The 23,523-nt window shown below is 36.1% G+C and overlaps 1 protein-coding gene across 1 annotated transcript; it reads right to left on the reverse strand.

Annotated features, from left to right (window-relative positions):
• Window positions 1–3,008: 3,008 nt before the first annotated feature.
• On the reverse strand, window positions 3,009–18,368 carry LOC136035347 (glycogen [starch] synthase-like). Its single transcript, XM_065717092.1, has 2 exons — window positions 18,226–18,368; window positions 3,009–6,458 (listed from the first exon to the last, which is right to left on the reverse strand). Exon 2 carries the CDS (start codon window positions 6,436–6,438, stop codon window positions 4,357–4,359), a length of 2,082 nt encoding a protein of 693 aa, XP_065573164.1. The 5' UTR covers window positions 6,439–6,458; window positions 18,226–18,368; the 3' UTR covers window positions 3,009–4,356.
• Window positions 18,369–23,523: the final 5,155 nt, after the last annotated feature.

Here is a 23,523-nt window from a genome sequence, read left to right on the forward strand (position 1 = left end):
AGGGGTGTTTCCCCTATTTTCTAAAATGAGGCAAATTTTCTCAGACTCGTAACTTTTGATGGGTAAGACGAATCTTGATGAAACTTATATATTTAAAATCAGCATTAAAATGCGATTCTTTTGATGTAACTATTGGTATCAAAATTCCATTTTTTTGAGTTTCAGTTACAATTGAGCCGGGTCGCTCCTTACTACAGTTCGTTACCACGAACTGTTTGATTTTAATCAAAAACGAGCATAGATTAATTTAAAAAACAAAGTTTTTCCGATAGAAGTAAAAAGCGAAGTTGTAACTTAAAACGAGCAAAATGATTACTTCGCAGCCTCTCTAACATATATCAATAAAAATGATGCAAATAAATCAACTGGTGATATTTTCCATGTTTGTAGGATTAAAGAAAACATGCGCTTTACTGAAAACACAAAAGCCAAGTATAAACAACAAAAATATTGGTTTAGGATTCAAAAGTAAATACGCAGCATCACAACAACAAACTAATCTATAACGCTTTTAATAGTCCTACAGGAGCTGGGATATCAGTAACTTTCATTGTATAATTAAAATTATCTTAAAAACTTCGGCATAAAAACAATAAGTCTAAAGACACTGCACAACATATATAATAATGGATTGATTTATGAGGTTAACATCTTGGTCTCACCTAGTATTTCTCGAAATGAAGAACATATTGTAGTCCTGTCTGCAGTCTGTAGTCCTAATACTAAACAGGTTCTTTCACTTCGAACTTGTGCTATAAAATAATCATGAAATGTCCTTTTCAGATACAAAACGACAGTCAATCAGTGAACTGAACTCATTGTGCAGAAGTGATGATAAATTAAACGAAAAAAATAAAAAAAATAAAACAACAATCTAAAAATGTTCTACTTTTAACCTGTTTAAAGTGTCCTTAAAGGGTTTACTTTTACCGTACTATAACTCCTATTTTGTTTTGTGTTTTCAGTAAAGCGCTAGTTTTCTGCAATCATACAAAGATAGGAAAATATCACCAGTTGATTTATTTGCGCTAGTTTTATTGATATATGTTAGATAGGCTGGGAGGTAATGATTTTTGTTCGTTTTACGTTTAAAACTTCGCTCCTTACTTCCCTCGGAAAAACTTCGTTTTTTAAATTAATATATGATGTAGAATCGAACAGTAGTTCAAAATAGTAACCACATTCTAAAAGAAAAGAGGATTTTCACAGCGGACTTAAAAATAGCCTTTCTGCCCAGCTTTCTTGAGACAATTCGCAATTGCTTGAGCTTGGTTGTATTTACCACGCTACTGCACTGTCCAGCCAGGCGTTTGTCTACTTTAGTCGAAACTTTTGTGAGAGAATTGATTTCATCAGTGCCCAGATGCCCAGCTTTCTTGAGACAATTTGCGACTGCTTGTGCTTGGTTGTATTTACCACGCTGCTGCATTGTGCAGCCAGGCCTTTGTCTACTTTAGTCGAAACTATTGTGAGAGAATTGATTAAATTCATCAGTGCAAGTCCTAGGAGATGGTTAAAACTGAAACTTTTACAGGAATTTAGCGAGATTACTAACCATAGACTTCTCTGGATTTGCGGCACCTTTAATGTGTCTGAGCCATATTATATTTCATCCATGAATCTTAACTCTTAATTAACAGCTTTTGACCTTGGTTAGGCCCGGACAAAATGTGTTCCGTGTAACTTGGTATCTTTAGTTTTTTTTTTCGATCTCGTTCCCCTTGCCAAAATAAAGTTGTGGGTAAAAGCCTGCAATAGTATCAAAAAGAATTTTGCGTGAATTCATGCTCTCCGGTAGTTCGCTCATTCCTTTTCATTTAGACTTTAGACCAAAATTCTTTTGTCTTTTGGAATGCTAAAAGGGGCTTGTATGAGCCTTTCGCAAAGAAAATTTCCTGAAGTTGGGATTTTCCTTTCCTTAGGTAATGAAAAATATTTTCTTCCAACTGTGATTCTGAATATTTTTGCTTTATTAGGTCTTGGCTTATATCCAAAATCAGATTTAAATTCTACGAATATTTGCTGTTCTATTTGATTTACATCAAATATTTATTTAATACTTGATTTATAACAAAAGTTTTTGAGTTAATGAAATAATTTACTTGTAAACATGAAAGTAAGATTTTTTGTTGTTGCTGTTGTTGTGTTAGGACCTAAAGGAAAAAGATAAGCCTTACATTACCGACAACGAAAAAAAAATTATCGCACAATCAGAAGTCAAATTATGCCGAATAATTTATTACCTTATGCAAAATATTCCTTATTATCAAATATGAAAATTTCACTTTGAACAGAAACAATAGTAATTTTTAGGATATTTAATGACTTGCCAGTCCCTAAAGGATACTTCGCAAAATATTGCCAGCGTTTTCTATTGTGATCTACTTAGTGCATTATATTGTATCGGCAGCGATGCTCCGGGTCTTAGGCACACTCAGCGGGAATTTTAAGGGGAAAGGTGAAAGGACTTTCTGGGAGGGTGGGGAAAGCTTTTTAGGCTTCAAGGAAAAGAGAGAGATCATTAAAGCCATGCTAACAACTTTATGAGAGTTAAGACGATAACGATGATAATGACGGTCGCAGATGATTTCAGCTACAATGGAAGGGTACGGTATCAGATCAGTTCCTTGAACCGTAGTTACAAAGAGTTGTCTCGCCCCGAAGGATATTGGGGATGCCCCCTCCTTCTCCTTTACCTTTAAGAATACCAAAAATGTACAAAAGCCTTTAACCATTTTTAACTTCCATAAAATATGAATTATTTATGTAAGAAAACATAGTTTTCCAGGAATCTCCCCCTCCAATTAAGAAAAAATAATGTTCACCTTCCTTATGCTAGAAAATTTCCCTTTGCATCCTTGCAAACGAGGTTTTTTTTAAACAATGAATAAGTGCAGACAAACTCCGACATGTTTAAAATACGAAGAAATGAAAAATTAAGAATGATAAGCTAAGCGCAAAAAAGCTAGGTAAGGGGCATTTGGACTATCTTATGACATGAACACAGGTTTTGGTTGAAGCTCAAAAGAATTTATTCAAGGATCACAGTTACACTTTCAAAAACATAATTAACTCATTCAAAGAAATCATAGGGCATGACAATATTTTGATTTTACAAGCGTATATTCTAAAAAGATTAGAATCGGAACAGCATAAAAGCAAAACACACACAATAAACAAGGCGCAATTTGAGGAAAATTATTTCCCATGAAAAATGCTGAGATGCTTGAGCCCTTGGGAAAACAACAATTCCACTAAGAACATTCGCTGCTTAAATTTTTTTTTTTTAGATGTCCCCCTATTTTATTTTTGTCTATTTTAAAATACTTTCTTTAAACTGGTCTGCGCAGGGTCCTTCTAACCAATCTTGGAGGGATTTTCCCCTATCCCTTCCTATGTGCAGGTACTACTGTGCACACAGGGGGAGGGATAAGGAGGGAATCCCTCCCTTAGAACCGTACGATACCCTTCCCCAAAAAAATTTTGCTACGAGTAGAAAGTTGTAAGAAGACAAATTATGAGCAGAAAGTTGAATGAAGGCGAGATTTTGAAAAAACAAACAACAAAAAACCAAAACGATTAAACACATTATACACACCGGATCAAAAGAATCTATATTATAACTAACAGAACTTAATTTATTGTTTGTACTCTAGATTTTGAGCCACTTACTTCAACAATAAACATACTTATGACTAATAATCTTTAGGCAAGGCAGCGTGAAGTAAAAAAAAAAGTTTATCAAGCTGTAAAATTAACGCAGCAATCTCATAAACATTAAAACTTAACTCTTAGGCCATTACTAAATAACAACTACATATACATAATAATATACAAAAAGGAATCGTGAAAGAAACTTACAATTATACAATTAGAACAAAAAGAATATTATCTCACAACTGTCGATGAGCAAGGGAAAATTTTTATTAATTTTTCTTTTAATAATTTTGTTTTGCTTGCAATAGGTCTTAGTTCAACATTGGAAAGAGTTTCAATTTCAATATCCACCTATGTCATTACGGGGGAAAAAGAATCAAGACCAACTGAATGAGAATAGAAAGAAATATTAATTAAATTAAATATTAATTTAATCTGAATAGAAAATTTTACAGCATTTATAGCTTACATTTTTATTTTCCGTTGATTTATAATTAGATAGACAAATCACTAAAGGTCATTTTTATGAAAGTAAATTACACATATTATATTTATATGTGACAAAAGGTATTCCAAGCAAAAATTAATTATAAATAAGTAAAAACACAAAGAAGTTTACATGATTTCAAAATTAAAATTGTGAATAGTTTTAAAACGAGATTAATTTTGTAACTTTCAAAATTAAAATCACGAATAATTTTACAACGAGATTGCTTTTGCAACTTTATGCCCAAGCTCTTCAAGTTCTTTTTCATCATCTATTTCCTCGTCACTATCACTAGGAGCGGGGGTAGTTGCTCTGGAGGATGTTGGTGAAGGGGGCTCTGAAATAGGACGAGGGTATTTGATTTGGCGAACGCCTCTTTCTTCTTCAACTGCCAGCTCTGGAAATACCTCGTGCAGTGCCAGCAGCCTTGCTCTTCTATAGTAGACAGCAAGGGTTCGCCAATCCAGAAGGTCACTTAGACGCTCGGTGCGATTACGCTGAATAATTCTTTGTCTACGATTCAAGCGTACGAAATCATGCATGTAGTTGGCAAGCTGAGATATTGACTCATCCAAAGAAATGAAACGGCGATCTACAATATATATGCCATAACTGGTGGGATCTGCTATGTGATCATTCATGAAACATCCGAATCCTGATAGGTTGGTTGTCACGGAGGGAATACCCATAACTGTACACTCTGCGGGTGTATAGCCCCATGGTTCATAGTAACTGGGGAAAACGCCTAAGTGGCACCCACGTACAAAGTCTTCATAGTCAAGGCCTAAAAGCGGGCTGGTGGACGACAAGAATTCTGGGTGAAAAATAACTTTGACTCTGTCATTTCTACTATTAAACAGTTGGCATCGTCTCAAGTTATTTAGGACAGGATCAGCATGGTCATCAACAACATTATGAGTTGTTATTGGCGGTAGTGATGATCGCTGACTTGCAAAGAGACAACGTTTAAGCTTGACAATATCATCCTGTGATAGCAGTTCATCATTCTCTGGTAATCTACCCCTGAGGCAAGCCTCATACATTTTGCTACCGATTTCTTGTTGGACAAGGTGAACAGTGTCTCTTAAGCTTTTTGCAATTGCTTGCCCCCGAAGACTTTCTACATTATAGTTATTAGTTCGGGTGGGGAAAATTAGAAAAGCAACAACAGTCTTATCTGATCCAGACTCTTTCATCATGTGGTTGAGTCGAGCCAGCCCTTCAATAAATACATCTGCTCCTTTATTACCAAATTCATATCTGCCAGCAATAAAAAAATATAAAGTTTTATCAAGATCAAAATCATGATGACCGTAAAAATGACCACGAATGAAGTCATGTATTTTTTCTTTACTTACAGAGTGTAGGTTCTGAAATTCATGAAGAGCACTAAATTTCTTTACATTAAGGCCATTTGGAGTTATGATGTCAGGCTTTCGTTTCAGTAGATGTTCTGCTTCTATCCCTGTGATTTCAGATACGGTCGTAAAAATGTGCGCTAAATGAGTTGCGGCTCTTTCAATACAGTATCTATGATAGAATTGGCGCTTGCCAGCCTCAGCATCGATATTAAATTTATCTAAATTATTGTAGAAGTCAAGGTTTCCGGCACATAAATAACGCCCAAGAAGGGTGGCATGCGTTGTAAAAACAGTAGAAACTTCTATGTTCCATAGTCGTGTCATAATAAGGCCTATTCCAGAAAGCCACTCATGAAAGTGGCACACTATTTTTGGAGCTACTTCACCACCTCTATTAGAGAAATAGCGAAAGTCAGCAATAAATTGGGCAACCATAAATCCAAATATTACCGCGTCATTTGATTCTATATCAAGATGAGGTATTCCAACGCCACTTTTTTCGAAGAGCTCATGTTTATATTTATCCATATTATAAGATGCAGAGCCTATGTCAAATAAAATGACTAAAGGATTTCCATCAACGAGCCAACTCCCAGTATGGATCCTGAAACCCGAGTCACGAAGCTTAGAAACAGCATTATTTAACGGGCCAGCTGGGAATTCAAAATCTTCCACTTCTGTTCTAGCAAATTGTTCTTTATAAGGGCCAAGAAGTATATACTGATTACCTAGCTCTTCAACAGATATACTAGCCTTGGAACGAATCACGGTATAAATGCCACCTACTTTATTTGCCACTTCCCACGCGCATTCAAATGTCCATATATTACTGGTTGCTGCACTTTCGCCACGATCGAGGTATCCCATCAGGTCATTCGTGCTGTCGACTTTGTAGAAACGGCGGTTTATCGGAGTTGCAGAATTGGTAGCCATTTTTACTAGATGGATTTAGCCTGTAAAGAAAATAATAAGTTAGAAGGGATTTAAAAATAGGGTTTCAAGCACTAAATATCGTCATACCCTTTATACCTAACCACGGTTGTGATTAGTCACTAGCTTTAATGAATTTATCCTCCCAAGATATTTTTGTAATGAAAGATTTCTGACTGTTTTGGACCAAAAGTGAAACTTCAGAGTAAAGAGCGAGGAGAGGGTAGCCCCCATTCATGTAAGGAATAGTTTCTCCTCGCTTTCAATTTTAAAGTTGCTCCTTACTTTCAGTTGAAAAAAACTCGCTTTTTTAATTTAATTTTGATTGTTTCTCAAATTATGCCCAACTTTAACCAGGATATGATTTGGGGTACCGGCCTCTTAAACCCTTAGTTTCTTGCTGTTAAAATGCATATATCAATAATAGTAATTTGATTGGTTGCGTCCGGCTTTTTTTCAGCTTTTCTGCTTAAGCCTTAAAAAGTTGGATTGCAATTAAATTTGGGACAAAATTGAATATATTGTCAAAATCAAACACTAGTTTTGTTCAATATGTACTTAATCATATGTTCACTACAGGCGAACCTCGGACAGACGAAGAGAGGTATTATTGTTCATGTGGATGGAAATGCTGTGTGACTTCTTATCTTCTACGTGGCTGAAGCCATGACAACCTATACAATACAGTTCTGACGTATAAACACATTATACACATATGTTTCAATACATTGAAATATCTTAGCCTATATAAATAGGAAAACAGAAATATTACCATTCAACATTACAAAAAAAAGCTTCACAGTAGCATTTGCCATTAAAAATGCATAATAAATAATAATTGTAGGATAATAAATGTCGATACTATTACCCCTCCTCCCCACCAATAATAAAAGCGTAGACCAAAACTATTCCTGGGAATCAAGAGCGATTGGTTTTCAACCCTCCAGCCTCCTTTCGCCAAAACTCATTCTATATTTAGATATTTAGCGGAAGGCTCAATGAGAATTATATTTAGCAAAAAATCAACTATTTGAAGCATCTACCCCCATCCCCCTCCGCTTACAAACTGACCCACCACTCGTCTTTTATGGTAGCTGATACTAAATTACAAATCCCTGTATACAATTTTCAAAAAGTTCGTGGCAACGAACTGTAATTAGGAGCGACCCGGCTCAATAGTAGATACCAATAGTTACATCAAAAGAATCACATTTTAATGCTGATTTTAAATATATAAGTTTCATCAAGTTTAGTCTTGCCCATCAAAAGTTACGAGAAAATTTGCCTTATTTTGAAAATATAAAAGTAAAGAAATAATAAAAGTCACGGAATCTTAACGAAAATCACATCATTAGATTCAGCGTAACAGGGATCCCTACCATAAAAGTTTCAAGCTCCTATCTACAAAAATGTGGAATTTTGTATTTTGTACCAGAAGACACATCAAGGATGCGTGCTTATTTGTTTGTTTGTTTTCTTTTTTTCCCAGGGGTGACCGTGTCGACCCAGTGGTCCTAGAATTTCATAAGAGGGCTCATTCTAACGGAAAGTAAAAGTTTTAGTGTCCTTATTAAGAGACCAAAAAATTGGAGGGCACCTAGGCCCCCTCCCACGCTCATTTTTCCCAAAGTCACCGGGTCAAAATTCTGAGATAGCCATTTTATTCAGCATGGTCGAAAAACCTAATAACTATGTCTTTGGGGATGACTTACTACCCCACAGTCCCCGTGGGAGGGGCTGCAAGTTACAAACTTTGACCAGTGTTTACATATAGTAATGGTTATTGGTAAGTGTACAGACGTTTTCAGGGGGATTTTTGGTTGGGAGGAGGAGGGGTTACGTGGAGGAATTTCTATCATTACTCAAAAAAACATCGAAAAACTAAATATGAAAAAGTTTTTTCAACTGAAAGTAAGGAGCAAAATTAAAAATTAAAACGAACAGAAATTATTACACATACAGGGTTGATCCCCTCCTAATACCTCGCTCTTTATGCTAAAGTATTTTTAGTAATTTCAACTATTTATTGTTCGGCCTTTCTGATTCAGGGGTCATCCTTAGGGAATTGGGACAAAATTTAAACTTTAGTGCAAAGAGTGAAATATTGACGAATATTTCGTAATATTCATAATATTACGATATATACGTAATAAAAACATACGAATATAGTGTATATTTTTTACTAATAAAAACGTTCATAAAAAATTAAAAGTTATAGTTGCCTTTTTAACCAAGAAATTGGAAAATTAATATGCAAGCTCGGTTTTAATTATTCATTTGCAGAGAGCCAAAATCAAAACATGCATTAATTCAAAAACGTTCAAGAAATTAAATAAAAAAGCAAGGTTTTTTTAATGAAAGTAAGGAGCGACATTAAAACTCAAAACGAACAGAAACTACTCCGCATATGAAAGGAGCTGTTCCCTCCTCAACGCCCCGCTCTTTACGCAAAAGTTTGTTACTCTTTTAAAAAGTAGAGTTGAAAGAAAGAGTCAAACTTCGGCGTAAAGAGCGGGGCATTGAAGAGGGAACAGCCCCTTTCATATACGGAGTGATTTCTGCTTGTTTTAAATTTTAATGTCGCTCCTTACTTTCAGTTTAAAAATTGTTTTTTTTTTTTTATTTAATATGAAGTAAGAAGCAAATCATTTTACTTAAAGAAAGTCTTCAAATAAATGTCAGCAACATTTTCTTACCAACAAGAAGAGAGATATCACCCTGCAGCGCAATTATTCAGGCTTAGTCTAAATGAAAGGAGATTAATTCCTACCCCCTCCCCCTACCGTTTTCTATATTTATTCGAAGACTTAAAGAGAGTTAGTAGTTTTGGGTATTGAAATGTGCTCTTCTAGGCATCTGCGTTGCCCCCGCCCACGCAATGGCCTGACAACCCTTCCTAAAAATAGTTTATGCAAAAACATAAATAAAAATTTAAGTAAACAACTCTTTAAATCAAGCATCAAGATATTAGCCATTTACGTGACTTTCCAGGAACGAATCCACCACCATGCGACCATTTGTTCCTCTAAAACCGGAAAATATAAAATATATTTTTTGATCTTTTTGACCGAATGCCTATCTCAGAATTTTTAGTTGATAACAAGATGTCCTCTATTAGGTCAAATCGAGTTAAGTGCCATAAAATGGCAGAAACCGAAATAAAAACATGCGAAAATAAACATGCATTTAGGCCACAATCTTTCGTTTCAGGGAAAAAGGCAAAATTTTACAATTTGTTGATAGAAGCTTGAAACCTCTACGGTAAGGTTCTCTGATATTATATCCATATATTAATCATGTATGCGTATGGGTTCCGTTGCAACTGAACCCTCGGACATCTGACCCAAAGTACAACTGTACACCCGTTTAGATGAACCCCTGTGTACCTCGACCCCCGTGAAACTCAGCCCTAGAATAACTGAACTGTCGCGTAACTGAACCTTCGTGCAATAAAAAAAACAAAAAAAAACAAGTGTTTTTAACTGCAAGTAAGGAGCGACATTAAAAATTCAATGCGAACAGAAATTATTCCATGTGAGAGAGGTTGTCCCCTCCTCAACGCCTCGCTCTTTACGCTAAAGTTTGACTCTTTCCCACAACTTTACTTTTTAAAACAATAAAAACAGTAGCGTAAAGAGCGAGACGTTGAGGAGGGGACAACCCCTTCGATACACGGAAAAAAACTTGTTTTTTTATTTGATTTCTGAACGTTTTTAATTAATCCATGTTTTGATTTTGGCTCACCGCACATGAATAGTAAAAACGAAATTCGCATATTATTTTTGGGGGGCTAAATGGTTTTCTTATAGTTTTGATCGGACGATTTTGATAAGAAAAGGGATGGAGGAGGAGGCCTAGTTGCACTCCAATTTTTGGTTACTTAAAAAGGCATCTAGAACTTATTATTTTTTAATAACGAATTTATTAGTAATAAATATACGTAACTTACTAATTAACTCACGTAACGAACTTCTATGTTTGTATATTTTTATTACATATATGAGAGGCTCCTCTCCCTCGTCAATACCTCGCTCTTTACACTAAAGCTTGAATTTGTCCCAATTCTTTAAGAATGGCCCTGAATCACAAAGGCCGTAGAACAAATGGCTGAAATTACTAAAAATACTTTAGTGTAAAGAGTGGGGTATTATGGAGGAGACGAACCCCCTTGTATACGTAATAATTTCTGTTCGTTTTAGGTTCTAATGCTGCTCCTTACTTCCAGCAGAAAAACTGTTTTTTATTTATTTTCTCATTGTTTTTTTTAATAATGCTGAAAAATCCTGCGGCCCCTTCATGGCCATTTTCTTCCCTAATGATAAATTCCTCCATGGAAAGATCCTCCCAAGTAACCCCCTCCCTCTGAACCCCTTTATCGTGAAAAAATCCCCCTGAAAACGTCTGTACAAGTAACGTTAAAACTGTTGCTCGTTTTAAGTTTCACTTTCGTATTTTGCTTTCAGTCGATAGTTAATTTTTTTTTTAATTAATCCATGCTGATTTTCAATATGAAAAAACAAGAAAAACAGAGGCTCATTACACTTCCTAATATATTCCGCATTAATATTTATGCAAATATGCCACCTTCGAAACCTTATCATCAAGTAAATTGGTGACCCTAATTAATGGCAAAATTGCGAAAATGTAGTGAACTTCCTGTTTCGCCAAAGTTTCGATTTTTTCCCTGATAGTTAAGGGTCTTTTACTTCCTAAGATCTATAAGTTCAAGATTAGATTTTCTTGTTTTAAAACTTCCCAAATGGATATAAATAGATTCTCTACAGCTGCGAATAGGACAGCAATGAAATCATTGAAAAACCAACAACTGAAAACAAGAAATTTTTTCATTGAAAAATATTAAAAAGAAAATTAGACTTAGTGCTTTTTATAATAATATTCCTACCATAGCTACATAGGTGAAATCGATTGTAGTATGGTCATGAAAATTAGTAGGTGGGGGGGGGGATCATCACCAGGAATCATTTGATTGTTTTAATTTCTATTTCTAATATCTAAATTAAAACTCCGACATAGCTCCAAACTCCCTTATTTGTATTTGAAACGCCTAATAAGAGCTAATAACGTCCTATTCCTTACGTTTTGGATTCACATACTACACCATAAACATAGAACTGCCTCTCCATACAAATTAAATGATAAAAATATCATTTGAAAGTAAGGAGCAACATTAAAACTTAAAATAACCAGAAATTATTACGTATGTGAAGGGGTTGCCGCTTCTTCAACATCTCGCTCTTCACGCTAAAGTTTTTTAGTACTCTTAAAAAAGCTTTTTATTATTGTAATACAACGACCCTTATGTGTCAGGAGTCTTTCTTAAAGAATTGGGAAAATATTCAAACTTTAGCGTAAAGAGTGAGGTCATGAGAACAGGCGACCTCTCCCCCCCCCCTAATATAAGTAATAATTTCTGTCCGTTTTAAGTTTTAATGTTGCTCCTTTTTTCAGTTGAAAAAACTTTTTAAATTTCATTTCTGGTCGATTTTTAAATAATGCCAGGAAATCCGGCTTTATCTCCACGGAAAAATCCCACTTACCACATAAAGGTCCTCTAGACAATTCAATCTTGGTGAAAATTTACCCCGGACAACTACATTTTTTTGATTTTTCTAAATTTTTCCTCTCCCTCCAGCCCCCCAGATGGTCGAATCGGGGGAAATGACTTTATCAAGTCAATTTGTACAGCTCCCTGACACGCCTACCAATTTTCATCGGCCTACCTCGTCCAGAAGTACCAAACTCGCCAAAGCGTTGAACCTCAACTCCCCCAAAGAAAGCGGATCCAGTCCAGTTACGTCAATCACGTATCTCCGACATTTACAAACGTTTTCCAAGATTTCCGGGCTCCCCTCCAACTCTCCCAATGTCAACATATCTGGTCGGGATTTGAAATAAGAGCTCTGATACATGAGTTCCTTCTAAATATCAAATTTCATTAAGATCCGGCCACCCGTACTTAAGCTAAAAATACCTCAATTTTTCTGATTTTTCCAAATTAACAACCCCCAGCTCCCTCAAAGAGAACTGATCCGTACCAATTATGCCAATCTCGTATCTATAACCTTCCCATTGTGCTTATTCTTCCCATCAAGTTTCATCCCGATCTCTCCACTCTAAGGGTTTTCCAAGATTTTTGTTTCCCCCCTCCAACCCTCTATGTCCCCAGATCCGATTCGAATTGAAAATGAAGCATCTGAGACATAAGATTCTTCTATTTATCAAGTTTCATTAAGATCTGATAACCCATTCGTAAGATACCTCGATTTTCACGTTTTCCAAGAATTCTGGTTTCCTCCTCCAACTCCCTTCAATGTCACCGGATCTGGTCGAGATTTAAAATGAGAGTTTTAAAGCACAAGATCCTTCTAGATATCAAATTTAATTAAGATCCGATCACCCGTTCGTAAGTTACAAATACCTCATTTTTTCTAATTTTTCCAAAATAATCCCCCCCCAACTCCACCAAAGAGAGCGGATCCTGTCCGGTTATGTCAGTCACCTATCTTGGACTTGTGCTTATTCTTTCCGCCAAGTTTCATCCTGATCTCTCCGCTTTAAGCGTTTTCCAAGATTTCCGGTCCCCTCCCCCCTAATGACACTGGATCCGGTCGGGATTTAAAATAAGAGATCTGAGTTTCGAGGTCCTTCTAAATATGAAATTTCATTAAGATAATATCACTCCTTCGTAAGTTAAAAATACCTCATTTTTTCTAATTTTTCATAATTAACCCTCCCCCCAACTCCCCCAAAGAGAGCAGATCCGTTTCAGTTATGTCAGTCCCGTATCTATGACTTGTGCTTATCTTCCCCACCAAGTTTCATCCCGATCCCTCCACTGTAAGCATTTTCCAAGATTTTAGGTTCCGCCCCCCCAACTTCCCCTTCACCGGATCCAGTCAAGATTTAAAATAAGAGCTCTGAAACATGATATCCTTCCAAACATCAAATTTCATTAAGATCCGATCACTCCTTCGTAAGTTAAAAATACCTCATTTTTCTAATTTTTCAGAATTAACCCTCCCCCACCCAACTCCCCCAAAGAGAGCAGATCCGCTCCGGTTATGTCAATCACGTATCTAGGACTTGTGCTTTTTTTCCAACCAAGTTTCATCCCGATTCCTCCACTCTAAGCGTTTTCCAAGATTTTAGGTTCCTCCCCTCAATTCCCCCCAATGTCACCTGATCCAGTCGGGATTTAAAACAAGAGCTCTGAGACACGATATCCTTCCAAACTTCAAATTTCATTAAGGTCTGATCACTCCTTCGTAAGTTAAAAATACCTCATTTTTTTCTAATTTTTCAGAATTACCCCCTCCCTCCCCAACTCCCCCAAACAGAGCAGATCCGTTTCGGTTATGTCAATAACGTATCGAGAACTTCTGCTTATTTTTCCCACCAAGTTTCATCCCAATTCCTCCACTCTAAGCGCTTTCCAAGATTTTAGGTCCCCTCTCCAACTCCCCCAACGTCACCGGATCTGGTCAGGATTTAAAATAAGAGCTCTGAGACACGATATCCTTCCAAAAATCAAATTTCATTAAGATCCAATCACCCGTTCGTAAGTTAAAAATACTTCATTTTTTCTATTTTTTCCGAATTAACCGGCACCCCACTCCCCCCTCCAGATTGTCAAATCGGGAAAACGACTATTTCTAATTTAATCTGGTCCGGTCCCTGATACGCCTGCCAAATTTCATCGTCCTAGCTTGCCTGGAAGTGCCTAAAGTAGCAAAACCGGGACAGACCGACAGAATTTGCGATCGCTATATGTCACTTGGTTACTATCAAGTGCCATAAAAATGTAGTTTTCCACATTTTTGCAGATAGAATCTTGAAATCTCTGCAGTATGATTCTCTGATATGCTGATGGCGTGATTTTCATTAACAATTTTTTTACTTTTAGCGAGTGTTTCTCAATTTTCGAAAATCAGGCAAACCTTTTCAGGCTCGCAGCCCTTGATGGGTAAAACTAAACTTAATAAACCTTTTATATTTGAAAGAAGTATAATAAGCCAATTTTTTTATATATCTATTGGTATCAAAATTCCAATTTTTATACCTTGCTGACTTCTCGCTATTTCCGCTCTTCCAAATATTTCTTTTATCCAACCCCAAAGAAAAGAAACGACATGCACTGAGGATTATTACTGTTATTAGTCGTCTTTCACGTAACGCCAGCGATACTCGTGTGAAAAATTATCTCTGCATCAGCTTGCTGTCCGAAATATCTACTGCAACTAGGATAAAGTGAATCCGAGTAATATATGCATATTTTTCTTACAATTTAGAAATTTTGTGCTCACACATAAACGGTACCAACCCATACTCCATCGTTATCAGTTTTAACATGCAGCACTAGCAGACCGAGCTTGGCTTGGCGAAGGAAATTTTAGACGCTAAAAAATATTCACTGCCACTTCCCCTTTGTGAAGTTTTTACCTCCCCCCATACCCTGATTTACACACACAAAAAAACTTTTATGTAATTTTTCTAAATTCCGTTTTGTTTAACAAAGTATACAAAGGGGCAGGTAATTTTCAAATAAATCTCAGCGGATAATTTATCACACATTTTTTTTTAATACTTTGAATTAAAAAACACTGTCACTAACTTAAAAGTAATGAAAACTTTCAGCAAGGATTCTCCATGGAGGAGAATTTCCGCAGGGGTGAGGCAAAATTTGTCACGCAGTTTTTCGTTGGACAGGGCCCTTTATTTTCATTTATTTCTAAGTAGAAAAACAACCCAAAGTATACCTTTCAGGTACCAAGTGGCACTTTATGTTTACAAAGACAAATTTATAGAGAACAATAAAATATAAAAATTAGTTTATAAACGAGCCTATAATTAGCTCACCATGATGTCCATGTGTCCGCCCCAGCCTTTCTATTCCAGAAATGTCATATAAAATAATCAATGAATAAGTATCATAAATATATAAAATAATCAGATATAAGGATTTAACTGTTATGATTCCTTAGACAGCTCTCTATGATGTTCAAGTGCCTCAATATCGATGAAGGAAAATAAGAGGACACATCACTGCTACTCATGCACAAAAGTAATTTTTTGTTGTTAAATGGGGATGTTTGTAATTTTCCAACATAAGGTTTCAACAATGGGAATTTAAAGGGTATACTTTTTGATCTGCTAAGACGTCATTTTCAAATAACATGCAACTGAATGTTGTGGTGCACGTGGCTGTTGGAATAGTGCGTAGTTTAAGCGCGAGATTTAGTCTTACGCGATTAGTGCGGGAGTTGAAAGAAGTGGAAGCAAGACATGCATTTTAATATTGACGGTAAAACTTACAAAAAATCCGAGCTTATTAAACTCGCGACCATCCACCCGAAAGCTTGTTTACAGTACACAACTGTCGTCTGCAGCAACTCATTGCTGACAGTCTTAGCAAAAACTGAGTCCACTATTTAATTTATGCTTCTTTGATGCGTGTACATTGTTTATTTATGTATTTTGTATTGTGTTTGTACCAAACTTTCGGTTTTGTTAACGTGTTCCGTAAAAACCAACTTTGTCCAGCTCTCAAATTTGATGTGTTTTATAATGTTAATAAAAATATAATTTACATCAATTTTATTTGGTTGTAACTGGCTAATAAAGCCAAGAAAGGGCAGATCTCCTTTCTTTCTTTGGCTCACAACCAACTTTAAAAAAGCAACGGAAAGTGGAACAAGAAGAAGAAGGTATTGAAAAGGGATTTAGTTCCCATCTACGTCTTCTTATAGTAATACAATAACAGAAAGTGAAGACGATCTTAACAGTGAAAGCAGCTCAACTCTGACCGAATCAACCAATAAGTGTGATCCAATTAATGGTCCAGCTTCAGCTTTGGCTCATATTTGTGATGACATTTTTCAACAGACTTGATTTTTCGGTAGGCTACTTATCTGTTAGTCAGTACACTCGAGAATCTGGATTTACAGATACAGGGTTGAGACAATTTAGATGTTTGGGAGATAGATATAATATGTGATTTGGGCTGTATATTTGCACATTGGGGGGGGGGGGGTCTGGTGGTTAAGGGGGGCTGGGGATGCATGTAAAATGCAACCTAACCAAAATACCAACTAAATATGTATTAAAATATAGCTACAATGTAGTTTTCCACTGAGCCGAAGCTAATTGTCTCCATATACAAACAGCAGTAGACTGATTATTGTCTGATTTTATAGATCCAAATTCTCGATTTTGTAGAAGCGAACAGATAAGTACGGATTTTCCTTTCGACTAACGGGAGAAAATTGGGAAAAGAATCAAAATTTTCAATAATCTTTAAAGCACATTTAGGATTGTGTTTTCCACTAGTTTTCCGACACCCCTTTCCCATAGGTAATTTTATAGAGGGGGAAGGCCGAGGAGGCACTCGTTCCGGGATCAGAAATTGTAGGGGGTGCAAATTTCAAATAAATAATCTAACATTTATAATTATTTTGTATTTTTTGAAATTTTATCTTTATTAAAATAAAGTAGAGGGCGTAGTTGGCAGCAAAATGCTTACTTATTGTAATACTTAGATTAATAAGGTAATACTTTAATTAATAGAGGTACTTGTGTCTTATGGCCACCACACTCAAGTACTGTCGAGAAGTTAAGTTTGGTTAATGCTAATGAAACAAAGCAAAATATGATGAAAATATAATACTTTATCAACAAAACTATGAAAACTACAATAAAGAATTATGGAAGGGGGGGGGGGGGCAGACCTTATTATATTAAATACGTAACATAACCTAAACGAAATACTAACTAAATATTGGGGGACTGGGGGGACCCCGGCCTCCCGCCAAAGATTTCTCTGGTGTCCTCATTCCTTGTTTTGGTGAGATTATAGTTTAGCTGCTTTTCACAATCTTAGAAAGGGGTTAGGAAAATAAAAGTTACAATAATGAATCCAGGGCAAAAATACTCAGGGAAGGTATTGCCAAGCTTTCACGTTAACTCTCCTCTGAATCCTAAGTCTTAGAAATTTGCCTACTTGACAGGTTACCTTTTGAAATTTTCACAAAACTATATTTTACCTTAATTTTCAGGTATAGTTTCTTTTTCTCTGGTTTCTGAAAATACAATTCATATTATTTGGATAGAATTTTAAGCAATATAAATAGTTGTTTTTCTAAATTTAGGAAATGAGGATAAACCTCGTAAATTAGGATTCAGCCAAGTTTATGAGCTAAAAAAAAATTCCTTGTCCTTAGCTTAAGCAGTAGATCTTTTTTGCAAGGTTTCACTTTCATTAGACATAAAGATTTTTAAAGGTCATCAAAGGTCACTGTCATTTCAAATTACCCTCCCGGGACTTACTTTAGTGTGTAGGTCACACACTGAGAATTTCATTTCCCTAACCCAACCCTTTTCCAAGATAGTAAAAACCAGCTAAACTAGAGTTTTACCCTTGTTTTTTTTTTCGTTTTAAAAATAAATTTGTCACTTTGGTCAATTATTGGCGCCCTTGTCACATTGTCCCCCCCCCCAAAAAAAAATGCTGTAAATCCGCCCGTGTAGAGATCCAAGCACAAAATCAGATTTTCACTTTACCCAAGCACTAACTGAAAAGTTCACAGTTTACAATAAAAAAAGAAATACACTATCAGGCTTAAATAAGAATTAATGTAGGTACATTTTTTTCAGGGATGATGATCATTCTTGGACCACTGTTTTACAAACATTAAACTTGAATTTAAAAAACGAAGGTTGAAGAAGGGAGCAGTAAGAGCTATTACTGTGAGTTTGAATAAAAAAAAAACTTACTCTTTGAAAAAAATACAACATCAATAAAAGTAAATAGAGCTCTTTTCGATATCTATGAGCTGGGCAAAACAAGAAAATAGCGTCTCTTATCTGACGTTTTAAAACTGTTCTAAATGACTACTAGTTGGCAACTAAAAATTATTGTCTGATGCCACGGTTTATTTTTTGACCTGATCTACTCCGGGTCAGAGTAAAGCCAAAAGATCAGAGCGAACGAAATGTTCTTTCGTTCGTAACATTTAACATCACTGATGACACCAGGGTTTTATTACAAGTGGAAACGGACTGGAGGGATTCAGGTTATGAGATGTGTTTATCTCGCTGCTTATATTTCTTTAAAGTAACTACAATCCGCTATACCGATAAGTATTTTCCTGGGTTTGGGAGTAATCTGGCAGCGCTATCGGATATCATTTTGGGGATGGGCACCATGACCTTTTTAGACCCAAGAACTGCGAAGTCAGTGGTAAATTTCTTGAAAAGATGGGAAACAGTTTTTGTTTGCAGTTTTATCCCTTTTAATAAACATCTTTACTGGTATGCCCCAACCCAGGAAAAATGAAAACCGTGCGACTATAGACTTTACTTCCAGTGGTCAAACTGGTCAGTAATTTCGTAATAACGCTACATTTTAAAAAATTGGACACAAACACAAGACTAGCGACAGGGATAAGGGGGGGGGGTGGCTCTAGATGTAGTTTGAAGTGTCCCTAAAAATACTTAAAATATTTTTCCTAATAATATTTCTTCTTGCATTAAGACGTAGTTAGAAGCCGGGTAAACCCTTAGGAGAGAGGGGGATACCGATTTTTTAACACTTTTCTTTAGGAGAGTGGTAACTCGATTAAATTTTAGTGAAGAATCTTCCACCTAAGTTCTCGCATCTATGGATTTGATTAGGTTTGAATGTAGAATCCTATACAGGCACGTACGCAGGAATTTTTTTCGAGGGAGGGGGGCAAATCCCTTATTCTGTGAGAAGTGTCAGAAAACTATGGGAAGATAAAAAATCGTGAGATTTCAGGGGGCCCGGGCCAAGAAGCCCCCTCCTCTGCGTACATGCCGGCCCCTATCCAACCTGATGAGCTATTTAATCCATAAAACCTATCAAATATCATATTTTGAGGACCCAAATTCGTCAAAGCTTACCAGTCGCGCTTTGCTCCAATCTAAAAAGAAAGGAAATCCTTCCCCACGGAATATTCCTCCGCCGTATTAATAACGATCACATATTCATATTTAAAGGTATTTTTGGTAATTTCCCACGGGGGCCATTCGTCTTTTAGAAATTCCTCCTCCTGCGGAAAGCTCCCTCTCTAACCATTAACCTTCACTAGATAATTTAATCCATAAATAGAAACACACAATAATGCACTGATTCGATAAACACGAACATCTTTTTTTTCAAACGTTAAGCTTTTAAACAGTTCTTCATAACTAATTAGTAAGGAGGGACACGGCCAACAGTAACCGACACTCTAACGAAAAGGAATTTTAATACCAATTGATGCATCAAAAGAACTGACTTTGTACACTGGTACTAAATTTCCCATGGATTTCGCATGTGGAAAACTATGGGGAGAAAATTTCCGGAAGAAATTTTACACAGGGGGGCGGGGAATTCCCAGCATGATTTGAAAAACGGTCGGAAATTAAATAAAAAAGTTAGTTTCCTCAACTGGAAGTTAGGAACAAAATCAAAACTTAAAATGAACATAAATTATTCCAGATATGAGGGAGACTGGCCCCTCCTCAATCCCTCACTCCTTATCCTAAAGTTAACAGTTTGTCACAATTCCTGAAAAACAAGGGCTGTTGAACTTGAATGAGAAGTATTTAAAAAAAACAAAACTGTAAGACTTTAGTGCAAAGAGCAAGATATTAAGGAGGGGACAAAACTCCTCATCTACGGAACAGTTTCTGTTCGTTATAATGTTGCGTCTTACCTTCAGTAGAAAAAAACTTGTTTTTTTTACTTAATCAACAATGAACTTAATCTCAGACTGAATAAATTGTCCTTTACCCTAAATTTATATAAATTACCTAATAAATTTATTTTGGTTACAAATGTAAAGAGTTGGTAAGAGATGTGCAAATAAAATTCGTTTTAATATTTAAAATACCCCCCCCCCGTTCTGAAAATTTTCTCCATATGTAGAACAACGACAGTATCTTCAAATCTGAAAAGTACTGTTGAATACCAAATTAGGAATTAATTTAAAAAAAATTTATAATTGCGTAAGTGTGTTAGGTCAAAGAATATATAAATTATCTAACCTTTGAATTTAATACCTTGAAAGTGTGAAAGATTCTATCAGAAATAACTGTCAATTATTTTTGTTGAGGGGTCTCTAATTAAATCAGCAAAAAGGTGTTAAGAGAGCCTTGGGAGGAATTCTATACCTAAGCCTTTGTAAGAGTGTATTAAAAAAACTTCCTACAAACTTTCTACGACTTTTAGGCAGATATGAGGACGAGGAAGGAACCAGTCCCCCTCCTATACGGAATAAATTCTGCTCATTTGAATTTTTTGTCCCCTGCCCCTAAAAAAATAACTCCCCAAACAAAAGTCCTGAATACGGCCCTATGGATTATAAATCAATTTCTACCTCCACTCTCCCCTTGTCTCTTTCTTATAACTAATTCTGTATTTATCTCAAGGTTCAATGAGAGTTGGGATGTTTTGGCATTAAAATGTATCCCTTGAGAAATCTCCCTCCCTCCCTAACTAGCCAAAATATTTTTAAAGTTTAATCAAATTTCACTGTCTTAGGTAAATTACAAAAGGGGTTCTGTGACTGTTTTGTAGTTTGGGAAGGAATGAGATACCTCAAAGGCCATATTTTAATACCAAAACATCACAACCCTCACTGAAACTTCAGATAAACAGACAATTAGTTTTAAGGGAGAGACGACGAGGGGGGAGGTAGAAATTGATAAATAGTCCCTAGGCGTATCCTGGAATTTTGTTTGGGTGGTATTTTTTTCGGGGGGGGGGGGTCATAAACAAAATTAAAAATACATCAAAAATGTGAAACTGATATTTAATACCTCTTGATTTCTGATAATATTTCTTGCCTACACTGTTATTATGAAAGTAAAGAGTAACATTAACCCCAAAACGAGGAAATTTTTTTTTTGTATAGGAAGGGGACTTCCCCTTCGTCCTCCCCAATTCCACCACATGTCGCAGAAACTTCGAAGGGTCCTCATTCCATCAGAAATTGAGATTTCTAGTCCTTTTTTATAAGTAAAAAGTAATTGGAGACCAACCAGCTGCGTGGGGTATTTTCCCAGGAAATACCCCTCACGGAAAAAACTACCTTGCGGAAAATACACGTTTCTATTCTTTGCTTTCACAATAACAGCGTAGACCAAAAATATTTCCAGATATCAAGAGGGATTAAATGTCAATTTCACATTTTGATGCGTTAAAAAAAACTGTGCCCCCCCCCCGAAAAGATAACCATACAACTCTCATTAAGCCTTAAGATAAATACAGAATTATGTATAAGAAAGAGATAAGGGGAGGGCGGAGGTGCAAATTGATTTATAATCCCCAGGAGCGTATTCAAGACTTTTGTTTGGGGGTTATTTTTTCGGGAAAAGGGGGCAAAAAAACTTCCAAAAACGCATCAAAAATGTGAAATTGTTATTTAATCCCTCTTGATTTCTGTGAATATTTCTAGTCTATACACTTATTATGAAAGTAAAGAGTAACATTAAGCCCCAAAATAAGCAGAATTTACTCCGTATAGGAGGGGTGCTGCCCCTTCCTCATACCCGCCTCCATCTCAAGGCCGTAGAAACATCGGAGGATGCTCATTCCAGCAGAAATTTAGTTCTAGTCCTTTTTTATAAGTCAAAAGTGATTGGAAACCAACCATCCGCGGGGCGGGGGTATGTTCTGGGGCTGGGTAAATGCCTAGACACGGCTTGACATATAGGAAAACTTAAAAAATATTTATTGTTCATAGTTTTATTTCCATAAATGCATAAGCAAAAAAGATGCATCTTATGTTGACGTGGCATAGCTGATGAACCTTTAAAGGTATAGTTTTATTCCTTAGGGCTATTAGTAAGTCATTTACAGGCACATACAGATAGGAGGGGGCAAATTTGTCAATTTTTGGAAGAATAATACTTAAACGTCAATTGTTTCGATGGCAATGATTATTATCCTTAGACAGAGCATCTGACGTTGAACCATTTTTTACGTATATTTCCAAGTTATTTCTTTATGGACCATTATCATCATATATCCCCCAAAACTAGCTTGTTTCTTTATGATCCCCAAATATATGAAACCCATGAAGCGCAAAGATATAAGGAAAACACATAGTATGTCTAAATATCACGAAAATTCAGGGCCCTTTGGAGGAGTAATGGATATAGATGCTTCAAAAGACTGAAGTAAAGGTTTAGGTGTATTGCCTGAAGCGAGTTTAGGTTGGAAAAATCGTAAAAGTAACTTGAGATTTCTCGGGGAGGAAAAATAAATTTCACATCATCGTTTGAATAATTTTGATCCACTAGTTGTCTCAGAATTTTCACTCACAAGCATTTTGGCCTCATTTGGCCAATATTGTTGTTTTATGGGGGAAATTGTGCTTTGTTGTAACGAAATTTCTTTTTTGACTTAAAAAAGGCACTAGAGCTTTTAACTTCAGTTCAAAACGGGCCCCTTCATGATTATCTACAGCTCTGGCTTAGAATGATCACCTTTAAGAAAAATAAAGGAGACACAACAGTTACGCTAAAATATTTCCATACTTTCAAAGAAGAAAAGCTTCAAACCTCAAGTGTTTAGACAATGGAGCATTTATTGATTATCTTAGAATTTGCATTTTCAAGCATTTTGGGCCTATTTCCGCCAAAACTGATGTTTTGCTGGACAAAATGACAGAAAACGCCACTTTTCTGGGATGTAATATATTTTGCTACTTAAAAAGGCTCTAGATATTTTCATTTTCCTCTGTTGATACTATTTGACCACTAGTTCAATGTGATCTCTCCAAGGGAAAAAAGGGGCGTATCAGTGCTGCCATGCAAAATGTGATTGTCCTTGTTTTTCTGGGTGGAACACTGTAAACCCCCTCCAGCTAAGAGCTTTCAACTAAGGCGATTCTTTTTTTTCCGTAATGTGTTCACGATTCACATGTTATGGATAAAATTTACACTTTTTTCGGCACGCCAAGTGCATAATTGACTTAGGAGTCAGCAGAGGAACTCTCCTGTGAACCATGAAGTCCTCCATAGCAGAGGACGATCGAAAAAAAAACGGTACACCCAAGAACC

The sequence above is a fragment of the Artemia franciscana genome, chromosome 14 (genome assembly GCF_032884065.1).
Source record: "Artemia franciscana chromosome 14, ASM3288406v1, whole genome shotgun sequence".
Classification (NCBI taxonomy): Eukaryota; Metazoa; Arthropoda; class Branchiopoda; order Anostraca; family Artemiidae; genus Artemia; species Artemia franciscana.